The following is a 15,802-nucleotide window of genomic DNA, read 5'->3' on the forward strand; positions in this document are numbered from 1 at the left end:
AGTCTGAAATGTTTAAAAAAAATAATTGGCCAATTGGCGCCCCATGGCCATGCGCACGAGTCGGCATCCGAGTACGGACTACGGACTATATAGTATATAATATGCAACTCCTACAACTTTCGATCCTATACTTATTATAGTTAAAGTTGGATAATTAGATATAAATTATGCTACATAATCTACATGAATACACAATATTATGTTGATAAGTCGTCAGTCGTGACGTTAACAAAGTCGATAATATTGAATACGCATATACGCATGTCCATTTTCCCACAACTACCGCTGGCCACTGGCGCCTACCGAGTGTTTCTTATTTCTTGTCAGTGTTTAGTATTCACCATTCAATAACGACGGTAACTATATTGTTGGCAGCCGGCAGGTACCTCGTCTACTGAATTTCGTCATTTCGGTTTGTGTAGTTTATTCATTATAATATAGGTATTTTTTATCGTTCTACTGTCGTTCAGTACGACCATCTTTTGCTATGCGCCTGTGCTATGTGATCACTAAGGTAAATTATTATTTATTTATTAGGTATCCGTTACATTATTACCGTTTAGACACTATAACAACATTGACGTTTAAATAAAGTAGTTCACTACCGTAAGAAAATAATTATCTGCGTGCTGTGTGGAGAACGTCGGAATTTCTCATCATCTCTAGATTTTACCACGTAAGTAAAAGTAAACATAAACAGATAAGCTTCTACGTATATGATAATATAACCGTCTCTATAATATAGTTCTTAAATAGAAAATTGATGGACGGCAGATATTAACCTTTAAATAATATTATAAAAACTTGAGAGTATAAAATATAATAAGTAGGTACCTATGTGTATCTTGTATTCACTAATTATGCACATTCCACAGAAAAAAACTCACTTATTAATCTATACGAATGAATTACTCATATTATTTATTATAAATACCGATTACCGACCTAATTATTTAGTCATAGACAATAGTACCTATATGGCTGTACCCAAAAGTTATTATGAGTAGGTAAATAAAAAAAATGTATAGAGTATAAAAGAGTATCGATAGGTGTTTGTCTATCTTTCGCCAGAGTACAAGACTTAAACTTACATTTTTAAATTTTCGAACGCTTTTTTTTTAAATATGTTCAATGAATAGTTACTGTGATTTACTTAAGTGTATTTAGCAGCTTAGCACAAAAGAATAATTTGTAATAATGATATCACTCTGTCACTATCAATAAAAATATTATAAACTGTATTAAAATTAAATTGGTCTTTTTTACATGGTTTTTGTATAGTACCATACTACCATACTATCTATGTATCGTGTATAAATTTTTTTTTACTACAACCTACTTAAAAAAATTACAATTCAAAGATAACAAACCAAGTAAATAATAATACCCATAGGTATTTAATTATATTATAAATTATAATTTATAATGATGCTATACAACAATAATCGATTTTTTGAATCGATCTCTGATGTACCGATCTTTTGATAAATCGTTTTGATTTGGCAAGAATCGGCTATTTGTCTTATAAGTTTATAACTTTTCAAGTAGGCACCATGATATAATTAACATTATAACATAATGTTAATTATATCATGGTAGGCGCCTAAAGTCTTTTCCGCGCGTTGATAGCTGCCAGGCTTCCATTCTGAACCAACAGCTGATACACGCTCGTCGCTCGTTGTCGTTCCAAATATTATTAATTGTTATAATATTAATATAGTCATATATTTAGTTAGGTAATTTTTTTTTAAACACCAGTCCCTTATTATATGTTAAGACAATAAAGCGTGAATCAATTTTATTAATTTCGATTCACTTTCATGAATCGTCCACTACTACAGTTGTAGGCAAGCTGTAGCCTACATCCTACATGCTACGTCTTACCATGACAAAATAGATGTATTAAGTATTTTGTCGTGCTTTTTAAGTCTTAATCCCTATTAACTCAATTTGTAAGTTTGACTCCAGAAGTTAGAATCGTACTCCGTAACCTGATTGACAAGACGTTAGCAACGTGTTTTCTAATTTTATGTTCTGAAATTATATGTTAAAAATATAGATGTTAGTAGGTAGTGTCTCAATTTGGTGTTAAAAAGTTGGTTTAGTTTTTAGCCTTGTGACCTAGGTCTTAGGCGCTATGACATGCTATCGATTTTTCCCTTGTAGCATCGAATCTGCCAGTATCGATTCCTCCATTAATAAACACCATAGAGCAATAATAGGATTCTAGCATATATCTGTTAACATGTTACCTCTTAACCTAATTAAAACATATTGTATTTTCTTTTGACTTAATTAAAAAAACTAATGTTTTTAGAAATAATAACTCAAATAAATAGGGTCTTTCATAAAAATAGATGTATTATTTTAAAAATTTACATACATACAGAACAGATTATATCCATACGTTAGGTAACCTACCATACGATACAGTTATTGATAATTTATCAAATATTAAAATAAAATAAAAACGTAATATTATTATTCATAAATCATTATAAATACAATACAACATAATATGTACACGATAATACAAATTAAATTATTTTTATACAGGTATTTCATATTATACTTATTTTTAATATAGCTATGTAAGTAAAATTAAACTAAAATTTTTGTTTGGTAAGATTATTTTTTCCCTGGTTCGGTGGCGAAATATAAGTACCATATCCTAGTATAGTCGGTGGGGCCAAAATGCATTTATTTTCACCCTTTCCCCTGCTCGTTCGCACGGTTGAGACCGTTTTCGACCAACATTGTACCCTTACCCTTCCCTTTTCGATCAAACCAAAAAGTTTAGTATTTATTTTATGTTGTACCGTTTTTTAAAAATATATTACAATATTAGGTATTTATGCATGATACATTTGTATACTACCTTTATGACATCAACGTACAAACAATAAATATGCATTATGATATTTTTAATAATGTCTATATATTATATTATTATCTATACAACCAAAAATGAAATACTCTCCGTCAATAGAATTTTTTTTTTTAATGTTCGAGAATTAGTCTATACATTTCATGGAAAGAAAATTTTAAAAAGTAGCCCGGAAAGTTTGAAAATTCATAGAAAACTGAGTCCTTTTTTCAATACGATTTTCGGAGAATTTTTCTATACCTAAATATGTTTAAAGGCTAGTAATATTTTTTTATTAACCATTTAGCATAACTGATTTTATATAACTTATTCGTTTTCATAGTTTATTTATAAACAAAACCATATATTATATGATTCATAGATATTCCCCACAGAAGAGAAATATCGAGTAGCACGCTGCACTTGTAATATTGGTTTAGTACCTATTTTGTTTATAAATGCTTGTCAGGTTACATATAACATGTGTAATTGTTACTATTTATTACGATTGAATATAATTATTTTAGATTCTGAGCGAAGCGATGAATGTATTGATTTTACAATGATGTGTGTTTTTTTTTTTTATTTTTTTTTTTATTTTTGTGTCTGTCATCACCTTTTAGGGCAGTAAAACTGCTTCGATTTTCTTCAACAGCAACTTTTCTGATAGGAAAGTGAATCTAGTTGGTACTTTGGGGGGGTCAAAAGTAAACATTACCCAGTAGTTTTCAAAAGCGACGTGAAAAACAAAAGAAAAATTAAGGAAAAACGGGAATTTTTACGCAAAATCGATTTTTGTCAAAATTGATTTTGGTTTTTGGTGTAACTCTAAAGCAAATGACCATAGATGCATGAAATTTTCACTGGTTGTTTATATTTGCATTTTCTATACACGATAAAATTTTGAAAATAATTTGACTTTTTTTGAACGGTTTACGGACATTGTCAGTTTTCAATTTTTTTAGTTTTTTTTTCTATAAATATCAATAAAATTTTATTTGTTGGTTAAAAAAGCTTGAAAATTTAATAGAAGGCTCCTAGTATATTGTTTCAAAGGCATATGAAAAAAATTAAAAATCGTTAGTCACAGTTTTTATTTATAAGCATTTAAAGTTCAAATCTTGACAAAATACGGAAAAATCACGAAAATTAGCAAATTATTTTGAGTTTAAAATTCGTAAAAATTTTTCTTTTGAAATCTAAGGTTTGAAAATGTAATACAAGATTCCTCATAAGTTTGTCTACCTTTGTAAAAAAAAAAATGTCTACTAGAAAGTCAAATTAAATTTTTATGAGCGTTTGAAATTCATATTTTTACAACATTTGATATTCACTCGATTTCTCATGTAACGATTTTCTGTTTTTGTTGTAATTAAAAAACGAATGGCTGTAGACACTTGAAAATTTCACTGAATGTTGATATTAGCATTTTCTAAACACGATAAAATTTTGAAAATAATTTGACTCTTTTTGAGATGTTTACGGACATTGTCAATTTTCAATTTTCTTAGTTTTTTTTTCTATAAATACCAATAAAATTTTATTTATTGGGCGAAAAAGCTTGAAAATTTAATACAAGGCTCCTGATATATTTTTACAATAGCAATTGTAAAATATTTAAAATACATAGGCACAATTTTTTTGAATAAGCATTTAAAATTCGAATTTTGACAAAATTTATCAAAATCTCGAAAATTATTAATCACTGTAATTAAAAATTATAAAATGTTCAGTTTTTATAACTAAGGATTGAAAATTTAAAACAAAGATTCTCATAAATAGTTCATACTGTAACCAAAAAATCTACAAAATACGGTTTGTTGTTGATGTATAACGCATTTAACTACCAAATGCCTAGTGGATATTGAATGTTCTGATATGATTAATTTGGAATTTATTATATAAGTCAATTTTTTTAAAAAATATTTATGTTCATATACCTAGACTGACATACCGCCTCCGCTCAGAATCGTTTTTCTTATACAATGATATTATATCATTGAATTCAAATTTAATACCATCCATTATACAGTGACCCACTTGTAACCTACTGTACAGCAGAGCGACATCCACTTTTTTATTTATAATTTTGATATTTGGTCACTATATTTTTTACCCACTGCCCAATGTGGCTAATTTAAAAAAAAAATGTTTGTTACGGTTTGAACGAGGTTTTTATGGCATGAAAAATTGGAAAAGTTGCCCGAAAGAGGTCCTCACACTAGGAATCTAGGATTTAGATATTTACGATGAAAATTGAAAATATTGTTTATAAATGGTATTGCCATCTGTTATATCTTGCAGATTATAATATAGTAATAGTAGTAGAAATAATTAGTTGACATAAGTATTTATTTGTACTTGTTTTCCATAATGCTATTGGTTACTCGACTAAACATGAGATAAAAGCATGCATCAAATCGAAAACGGCCATGCCCGTTCACATATTGGGTACCCTACCTATTAACATGGATGTTTCTAGAGTTAAGACACAGTGTTTTTTCATTGAAACATTATAAAATATTATGTCAGTGGTAACTGCAATCCGGAAATTATAAGCCTCTGGGAAACAGCACATTTTTCCGTGTTCAAGAATCAAGGAAACTATCAAGGTGAAATAGTTATGGTCATAAATTGAATTTTGTTCAATCCCTTGCTTAAGAAAGTGAAAGACATCCGTCGTGTATTTAATATAAAGGTAGGAAACTTCGCGTCTTTTGATCGCCTAATATTTTCAGATGAATAGTAATCATAGATAATAATATTATATATGTATACATATCATACATAAATTAAGGGGATTTTTTAGGATATTATTTAAAGTTTTTAGGTCAAATCTATTTTCGATATTTTTAAGGGCATTTAAATCCGAGCCCTATTTATCAATAAATTGTGACCATATACCTATTGAATATTTATTTCATCAAAAGTCATTCGATTCTATCGAGACAGTAACACACTGTGGTCTATATAAACATTCTAGCCTACTCGGCGGGGGCGCCTGCAGAAATATAAGCTGACTAAGGGAAAGCCAAAAATGTCTGATATCATATAGCAGTATAGCACATAGGTACAAGGTACTATTTTTTGTTCCTACAATTGATAACAAGTTTAATAATAATTAATAATTAAAATTGACTTTTACGTCCATGCTACCCGCAGTCTAAGAACCATTTAATCTATTCGTTGTAAGAATTAAGAACTGAGAAGACACTTTGTGTTTTCGAAAAATTGTGTGCTTGTGGCCTTGAACATGGAAAAATGATATAGTACAACTTACCACGGTTATAGAATAATATCTTTAAAATTAAACTCGTCATATTATGTTGATATAGAGGGTGTTTCTGAAATAGATAAGGACATAAGGTCACTAGTATACATGTGCGTACTCACTGTGATGGCCCAATTCGGTTTTTTTTCCATCTTCAAAGTCTGGGTTTATACAAGTTATTTTTATAATATTATCTTAAATGTAAAAATAAACACTAATTATATTTTTTGGAAAATTCTCATACGGATGGAGGCGTCACAATGTCACATTGTTTTTGCTTTCGGGTCGCCGACTAAAAAAGAAGTTATGTGAGTATGTGACACATCGATTTGTATGAGAACACTACAAGATAACCAGATTAACTCATCACTCATCAGAAATCTTAATGCCAATTGTATCGATGAACACTGAGGAAAATACTATCTTTAACCAACAAACATTAGCAGAAGTTTTTTTAACTGAATAAACCTTTTGAAATTGTATACTGTTAAACCCTAGGATAGGTCTGAGGTTGTAATGAGTAGCGACTAGAAGGGGGGGGGGCAGTATAATAATTTCGCCCCAGGGCGCATATATTCTAAATGCGCTACTGACAGTGGTGGTGGTTATTTGTTTTCGTTTAATAATTAATGTACATATACATAAATGACTTAAAATTAACACGGTGTTGTACATTGTCAACTAATTAAAATGATGATGAGTGAGGGTTAACACTTTAACAGAGTTTTAAATGATCGAATTGATTGCCACTCATTAAATTAATGTGTTTTAGGTGTAACGTTCAGCTTACTCTATGGTTTACCTATATTATGCTATGTGAAACTCAGTCACTATGTAGTATGTACTATGTTGAGGGAAATGCTGAATGGGGCAACAATAAACGAAAAGTGACTAAGAGAAACTGCAGCGATTTATATTGTAGGCGCTTGGCTTATGCGGCGGGTTGATTATTGATATTAAACTTATAGATACCGTATTGTACACTCATCACTGAACCAAAACAATTGAATAACTGATAACCGGGATTTATTAACCATAATATCGTTACATCTCTTGTTAGTTTCTGTATCGCGTTATCGCCTAAAAGCTTTTGTACGAGTTAGAACTATGTTATATATGTTGACCTAAAACCTAAAAATGTTTATTTAGTGAAGTTCGGAATGCCATATTCTATATCCATAATCAAATGTCAATGATTGAGTAAACTTTAAAAAACCGATGCGACTAATTTAAATATTTAATGTAGGGGGGGGGCATTATTGAAAGTTCCAGGTGTTCAAATTTAGGTCATATTCATGATTTAGTCTTTTTTATCAGTTTAAGTTTTATTATTTTTTATTCTTATCGAATCTATTTGACGTGTTTGAATGTTTATTATTTTATGTTTTATTTTTATATTTAGGGGGAACCCGAGGCAACATAGGCCATTGGCTGTGGGGTGGCACGATAGGGCTGTGTTGGTAGGGTTGTAACACATGTTTGTGTATGTGTGGCAAGAATAATATGTCGCTAAAAGTCATGGGTGGTCAGTGACCATTGGTCACCCACACATCTCGAGTACAGTCATCTCTACACTCTAGCATTACCAGCGTGTATAGCGCGTATAACTGAGTGTAGACACCGCGCCACCATTTTGTATCATACTATATTGTTCGAAGTTAATACGTAGTTCTGCATTTATTTTTATTTATGAAAAAAAATTAATTAGTCGGGAATTTATTAGTGATGTTGGAGGTACTAGGTACATTAAAAAATACTAGAGAATTTATCAGTCCACATCAATACTAAACATTATTGTCGGGCATCAACTGAACAAATATTAAATTGAATTATGTAGGTAATTTATAAATTTATAAATTCATAATATTTCAAATAATCAAAGTTTATAGATATTTTTTTTTTGAGATTTTTTTTACCTACTTACATTACCCTGCTGTGTGACATCTAATTAGGTACATTTAATTATAATGTTTAAATTACATAAACTGTATAAACTATTGAACTTATTAAACTTTATAAATTGTTTGTATCTAATATTAAATGTTTTATTTTAGACGACCAATTTTGAACTACTATGGAATCTATTAAAAGAGTGCTTTCCATACAGAGCCACGTTGTTAGTGGATATGTGGGTAATAAATGCGCTGTATTTCCATTACAGGTAATTCAAAAAATACAATTTACATATTTTAGAACATTAAAAATAATTATGGAACTTTTATCATAGATAATGGGTTTTGAAGTGGATGCTATAAATTCTGTTCAATTATCAAACCATACAGGATATAAAACTTATTACGGCCAAATATTAAACGAAAGTAATTTATGTAAGTCGTTTGTTTATTTTAGGTACCTGCAATAATTTTAAATTAATGTATATTTATAAAATACATTTTATGACTTTTTAGCGGAATTAATAAATGGTCTTGTTGAAAATGAATTGCATAATTATTCGCATTTATTAACTGGTTATATTAGATGTCCAATGTTCTTAAAGAAAGTTGCGGAAGTTTATAAAACATTGAAAAAGAAAAACCCAGATTTGATATATGGTGTGTATTTTGTTTGATTGATTATAAATATATTATTTCTACTTAAATTTAATGTTGCATCTGGTAAAAATTATGATGCTGTATTATACCATCATAGCTTCAATATATATTTTATATCTTGGTGGGTGGGTGGGTATATGGAACTTATATACATTTTTTCTCCTTACCAAAAATGAGTTTAACACGCCACTGGTTAAATGTACACTTCTCACGCATACAGGCTGAACCGATAAAAAACACCGCCTATTGGTAACAACTCGGTTCTCTGTTATTATCTGTCAACTACAAAATAGTTAAAGAATTTTCTTGACTTTGACGAATTTGGTCGAAATTTGAAATTTAAATGCTTATAAAAAAAAAAATGGTTATATTTTGATTATGAGAAAAAACTGTCTGGAAACTTCTAAGAAATTTCACGCTTTTTTACTCACAAATAAAATTGTTATAATATAATTAAATATTATCTATAAATGATCCAAAATAAGACAAACTTTTTAAAATTTTATCGTGTTTGGGACTTATCGTAATTCTAAAATAAATATTTTGTGAGAATGTCAAATCTTCATATTTATTTGTTTTTGAATTACAAGTCACTGCAAAAAAACATGACTGATTTTGTCTAAATATTTTTGTTTAAAAAAAAAAGGCTCGATTGTCTTGAATTTTTTTACCTCCAAAGTATAAACTTCATATAATTCTGAATGCATCAAATCTTCTTAAAGTTTTGAAGCCGAAGATCAGAGCATTTTTTGATTGGTACTGAAATGGTTTTACCGAATTGGTTTCCGTTTGACAAAGGTATTTTAGGAAGGTAATCCGAAGTGATTTCCATTTAAAACAGGTATTTATTAAGTTGATCCGAATTGGTTCCCATATAATTAGGCACATTTTCCTTCTCAATTATTTTACAGGCTTAATACTGTCAACTTTAAAGTAGGCTTGGTAAAAATGTGTTATGTGTGTTAAAAAAATTAAATATAATGTATAAAATTTAAAACGTTGATTTGGAAGTCAAACTGTTTTTATTTATACGAAATAAAAATTATAAAATAAAATGTATACAATTTTAAATCGTTAGTTTCCAAATTTGAAGCAAACTTTCTTTAAATATTCAATTTGTGTAAGTTTTTCATTAATGTACTCATTCATACAGTTTTTCAATTATTGTTTATTTCTTTCCTGTTTGCTGATAAGTTTTTTTGCATTATTTCTTCGAAATTAAAGATAACACCAATATAACAAATTATTGCCATTTTATTGTATATAGGTAGTATGGAGTGTAGGTACATTTATATTTTATACTTAATAATTTCTATTTTGTACCAATTAGGCATACATATGATTTGATATTGCAAAAGAATTATTAAAAATGAAGATTGTAACTATATGACCTGAACACAAACGGGAACCAATTCGGCTCAACTTAATATAATACCTTTTTCAAACAAGAACCAATTCGGTCACTCCCCATTTTTTTTCTACTTAATATAATAAACATTACACACACAGCAAAAACAACATCGTTGTAAAACCAATACTTTTATTGTTCCTCTCATAATTTAAAATAAATTATAAAATTCAGAACTATTGGAGTTATAAATTTTTTGAAGTCAATTAATTTACTCACTAAACATAATAATTCAAGTTAATTTCAAGGTTTTTAGTTTTGTGTAAGTCTGATTTGATAATCGACTATTTGATTATCGAGTATTGATTGCATAATATTATAGTGAAATAATAGTTTAAAATATTTATCTATATTTTAAAGTTTGTGATCCTGTAATGGGGGATAATAAGAAAATGTATGTTCCGAAAGAAATATTAGATGTCTATAAGAATGAAATTATACATTTGACTGATATCCTTACACCGAATGAATATGAATTAGAGTGAGTAAAATTATAATTATTAATACATTTTTTATATTGAATTTAATATCTGCATGTTTTCTTTTCTATTAGGTTATTAACTGGTACTACTATAACAACCCCTAATGACATTTATAAGGCCATGAATATATTATATGCTCAGGGTTGTAAGACAGTTGTTGTGTCATCTTCCAACATATCATCAAACTCTGTTATGAAGTGTATTGGAAGAAATTTCTCTTGTAAGTATTAATATAAATGACAAATGGATATAATAAGTATACATAAAAATATATTTTATATTCTTAGTTGAGCTAGAAATATAATGTTTTTTTCTTCTCAAATATTTCAATATATAGGTAAAGACATTTTTTGGGGGAAACACATTTAATTAGATTCAAGTGATTCAAAAGTTGCAAAATATCTTTATGAATTAGGCATTTTACATGGGTAAGGGTTATACTAATATATTGTTAGTTAGTACATTAGTTATGGGTATAATTCACTATTATAATGTTTAGTGTAATATTGTTATTTTATATTTTGATGACATTTCAATTTAAGATATTAAGTATTAAATGTGTATAACAATGTTATGTATAACATAACATATCTTACATATTTTTCAAAACTTGTTTTCGAATGTTAAAATTTTACTCACTAATCAATATCAACTGACTTTACAAAATATGTCATTATAATTTTTATTTTTATTAATTTCTAATTTTGATCATTAATAATTTATATATTTTGTATACCTATAAGTACTAATTTCTCCAAGAGGATGTGGTTGTACACAAACCAAAAGGTTTTGTACTCCACCGCAACTAACCAAATTTTTACACCTTGGCACTAGTTGTATCCGCAAAGAAACCATATTCCCTCAATGAATGAAGTATAGGCATTTCGTGCATGTTATATTATGCATTATACACAATGTTGCAACATTTCTAATAAGTATTTTGATATTTTATTAGATGAGGAATATGTAGAATTAGAAATTCCTATCATTGACCAATCCTTTATTGGTACTGGAGATTTTTTTACTGCTTTGTTATTGATATGGATGAATTTATCTAATAATGACTTGAAACATTCCATCGAAAAAACAGTTGCAACTATTCAAGCAGTATTAAAACGTACCATAAAATGTAATTATCTAACTAAAAATCAATTGAATTATACAATAATTGTATTTTAAATGAATACAAATGTGAATAATTGTTTTCTTTGATGATAGATACAAATGAAAATGGTTCAAAGGATCCAATAAGTAGTAAAGAATTAAAATTAATTCAGAGCTTGAGTGATATTCAAAATCCTGAAGTAACAATATTTGGTACTATAAATAAAGTTGTATAATTATTTTTTAATACATTTATTTATATATCACAATAGCTTATACAAATATTGTAGTTAATTATTAGAATATAATTTAAAGGAAAAAACTACATAATATAGTTGATATTAGGTAATGTACGAGAATCTGAACTATCAAATAAATTCATGAGCTTAAAATAAAATGTACCAATAATTTATTGTGAAAATTACCAAATAGTATTTACTACTTTATTGTTATACATAAATATATGAACTTGTTGAAAATATATGTCTTCCATATACAACTGTGAATTTTGAAAGCTTCCAATAATAATAAATTGTACTTACTGTTTTTAACCAGTTACAAATTTGTATATTGTATTGTTATATGATAGAGAAAATCAAACTGTTTTATTAATCTACATAATTATATTATACATATTGTATTAATGTGTTTTATTTTAGTTATACCTATTAATATACCTTTTTTTTTAAAGTGGAACATACATTTGATTTATTTTATATAGGTATATCTGGTATAATGAATATGAAATTGTACTTATATTAATAAATGAAATTAGTATAAATTGTTGATCAAAATGTGTGAATGATTAATATAAATAGGAAATGTTAAAATCAGTTACGTACGTAACTCGTTATATAATATAGGTTTTTTCTCTATAGTTTAATAGATTTGTATGTGTACGGTTTATATTTTGAATTCATTTTTCAGGATATATGTATGGTATGTTTTATGAGGTTTTAAATGCATTTTATAATGTTTTTTACTGCATTAAATTCACAGCCATAATTATAACAATTAATGCAAATCAAAGTAAGATTTTCTTTGAAGTTACATAATATGTACAGTGAAACTTCCATAATAAGAAGTCTAGTCACTCATAAGCAACAAAAAAAATTGTATGATGGAAATGGAGTATGTTGTAAAATAGAATCGAGTAAATACATTTGGTTTTAATTTGTTTGAGTACTCAAAAATAATTAGATGTTCGTTATAATATGGAAGTTTAATTGTATTTATACTAGAAATTTGTAATCACGGACGACAGTTATTTTTAAACATATTTATTTTAAATAAATTCAGTATTAAGAACTACCTACCTACTATGGGTATTAGGCTACCCATAAATCATAATATCTCATTCTATGTGGATAATTTATAAGTACGATAGTCTATCCTGGCCCATGATAGTGGTACCTATACGCTATACATGTCTAAGATTTTGAAGTATTCTTTAAGATAACCACGAGCATATGATATTTAATTTCAGGGTGCTAAGCACTCTTGACACCCATACGATTAGTGCTAATGCTAATCTCTTAGAGTTATGTCTAGTTTTTGTATTTTGTAAAGTTAATTTTGTATTTCAAATACTTTAAAATATTATAAAATGGTAATGGTTAATTGTTTTAATATAAAATTTGGTCCTATTCAAAATAACACGGGAATAACTGCGTTTTGTTTGAACATAACAATTACACTATCACACGTTTTGAGTTTTGGGTGTTTTGACTTAAGAGGCAATAATACGGTATGAAGTGAATGACGATTTATAAATCGATTTAATGCCAAATAAAAATTCCTCGTGTATTTACTATTTTTCTGCAAGAAACGGTGTTTGGCTCGATTTTCAAATTTTTCGCAATACCGCGTTTTGAATTATCATTTGTCACTCTTCAATTTACTGTTTTTAAGAGGACGCCACCCATAAATTTGTTGTCCACTTGTCGTCCCCGTCTTACACACGTACGAGTTAGAACATTTTTGTTCACTAGTTTCAATAGTTGGCTGTTTTATAGTTTTGATATTATAGAGTGAATTGATCTATTATCAAAGTTTTAGGTAAGAACATTATTCATGCTTAAGCATCGGTGGATTTTTGGATATTTTAATTTTCAAGCGAGATATAAGTATTTTTGATTTGTGTTATTTCACATACCTACTCGTATCTTGCTTAGAAATGAAAATATCGAGAATTCGCCGACGCTCAAGCGTAGATATAATGTTCTCACCTAAAAGTTTGATAATACTTAAATTCATTCTAATATCAAAACTAACAACGGCATTCTATTCAAGCTAGTGAACGAATATTTGGTATGTCGTGAGTTGGTAAGACGGAGACAACAACCGCGTGGGTAGCATCCTCTTAAGGATATCAAAAAAGTTTAGTAGTCAGATTACTGATTCTGGGAACATAAACATGGGATATTCATACTCTGAATATTTATACTTCGTTATGTTTCCGATTTACAATTAATTGGTACCCTATGCTCGTTTTAATTATACCCACATATTTATTTTTAGTACGAAATATATATATACATAAAGCCAGATTCCCATGACTGGTGTAGGTACTTGCTAAATACGCCAGTAATTGTACATTCGGCTAGTGCACGATTAGGGTGTTCACACGATTGACGTACTTGACAGTTGACAAGTAGCCAAGTACACTATTCCCACAGCTGGCTATTATAGAAAATATTGGTAGGGATTCTATATTTTAATAATATTTTAATATTTTCACTTATTGTTAGAACACTGAACTGTTATCGCGCAGCGCAAGTTAAAAACCGGCTCGTCTCGCCGCGCTGCCGGCATCGAAGCTCCAGAGCATCCTTCATCCCCTACTTATCGCCGCTGGCTGTCGCCGTTCGCGAGTACTTTCGGGTTCGGTCTATCTGCCGTTTATGTGCGGTCGAGTTGGACGAAACTCCTCGTGTCTCGCCAAGGTTTTTTTTTTGCTGGCAATCGGCCTACGTGCCATTGCTGTTTGGTTGCGTTTGGTGTACCTTTTTGCTGTGTGCATACTCCCCGTGCTTGCAGTCCAGCGAATAACGATCATATCGTGTGCGGCATATTTTGAGAGAGTTCCAAACCGTTATCATTCCTATAACCTAACCATAGTAATACGTTCAAAATAACTATATTAAACTTCAGAAATAATGACAAACTAAATAGAATAAAAAATAAAATATTAAAACAAACCATCATCAATGAAGGAGTCCCCCATTGGAAAATTACAGTTCATCTTTCGGAGGCTCAATTTGTGAATAGTTTGGAAGGCTGGATATTCATGAATTAAAAAGTTAAAGTTAAGTTACTCAGATTTTTTTTACACTCAACTTTTTTTAATTTCCATTAACAACAAATTATAGGAGGAATTTTGTGTTACATTTTCAAGTTTTTTTGATAAAACAACATTTTTTTTATCGATATTAATTAAAATTTTACTTTTAATCATAATCCACTTCTGTAAACGTCCAGCAAAGAGTACGTCTGAAGACTGTGAGTCTTGATAACAACCAAATATAAATTTATATTAATGTGTATTATTTTAATTAAAAATAATAATATTATAGTAAAATATTCCATACTTATATCAAAGGTGTAAATAGTAAAAGTAAATACTAATAAATATAAGGTGTATCATGTATATAAAATATAAAGATTAATAATATTATATTGTTTTAAATACTTCGTGCAAACCTAAATATGGTGTTACCCGGCGTATTGTATAGGCAAAATAGGTACGTATTAAACTTGGCGTGGTGAAACGAAGACGATTTTGATTGTTGCGTTGGTAATAAATATTTAATTGAAGTCTAAAAAGTAAATTTGAGCACCAAAGTAATATGAAAACAAACTTCTGCGTAAACATCGACTGAACACTGGTTATGTACCATATGTGCAGTTCACCATCAGTGGCGTACATAGCTATTTTCAATAGGGGGGGGGGCTTACGTTGAACAATTATATACATCAATTATCAATACAACAAAATATTGTACTGTTTAACAAAGATTTATTTTTTCATAGGACAATTTCTAATTTTCTATTTTTATTTCTCAACATTTACTCGTCAATGACTTTTTCAGGAGTTAAATTCATAGTTCATATCACTGC

The 15,802-nt window shown here is 28.7% G+C and overlaps 1 protein-coding gene across 5 annotated transcripts; it reads left to right on the plus strand.

Annotated features, from left to right (window-relative positions):
• Positions 1-277: 277 nt before the first annotated feature.
• Positions 278-12,336, plus strand: LOC111034281 (pyridoxal kinase). 5 transcript variants are annotated; one of them, XM_022315418.1, is made up of 9 exons: positions 278-514; positions 595-676; positions 8,192-8,298; positions 8,365-8,464; positions 8,546-8,689; positions 10,458-10,578; positions 10,651-10,799; positions 11,535-11,708; positions 11,798-12,336. In XM_022315418.1, the coding sequence occupies exons 3-9, from the start codon at positions 8,212-8,214 to the stop codon at positions 11,917-11,919; spliced, it is 897 nt and encodes a 298-aa protein (XP_022171110.1). In that variant the 5' UTR covers positions 278-514; positions 595-676; positions 8,192-8,211; the 3' UTR covers positions 11,920-12,336. The 5 variants fall into 5 exon arrangements, with proteins under 5 accessions (XP_022171110.1, XP_022171108.1, XP_022171109.1 ...); XM_022315416.1 differs by having other exon boundaries at positions 598-676; XM_022315417.1 differs by having other exon boundaries at positions 278-441; positions 538-676.
• The last annotated feature ends 3,466 nt before the right edge of the window (positions 12,337-15,802 follow it).

This window comes from Myzus persicae, unplaced genomic scaffold (genome assembly GCF_001856785.1).
Source record: "Myzus persicae strain clone G006 unplaced genomic scaffold, MPER_G0061.0, whole genome shotgun sequence".
NCBI classification, from domain to species: Eukaryota; Metazoa; Arthropoda; class Insecta; order Hemiptera; family Aphididae; genus Myzus; species Myzus persicae.

Bases quoted from the DNA above. Each gene is read 5' to 3' on its own strand.
- LOC111034281 (XM_022315418.1), top strand. From the start codon at position 8,212: ATGGAATCTATTAAAAGAGTGCTTTCCATACAGAGCCACGTTGTTAGT. The intron at 8,465-8,545 runs GTAAGTCGTTTG...ATGACTTTTTAG, and splicing joins ATTAAACGAAAGTAATTTAT to CGGAATTAATAAATGGTCTT. The intron at 10,579-10,650 runs GTGAGTAAAATT...CTTTTCTATTAG, and splicing joins CCGAATGAATATGAATTAGA to GTTATTAACTGGTACTACTA.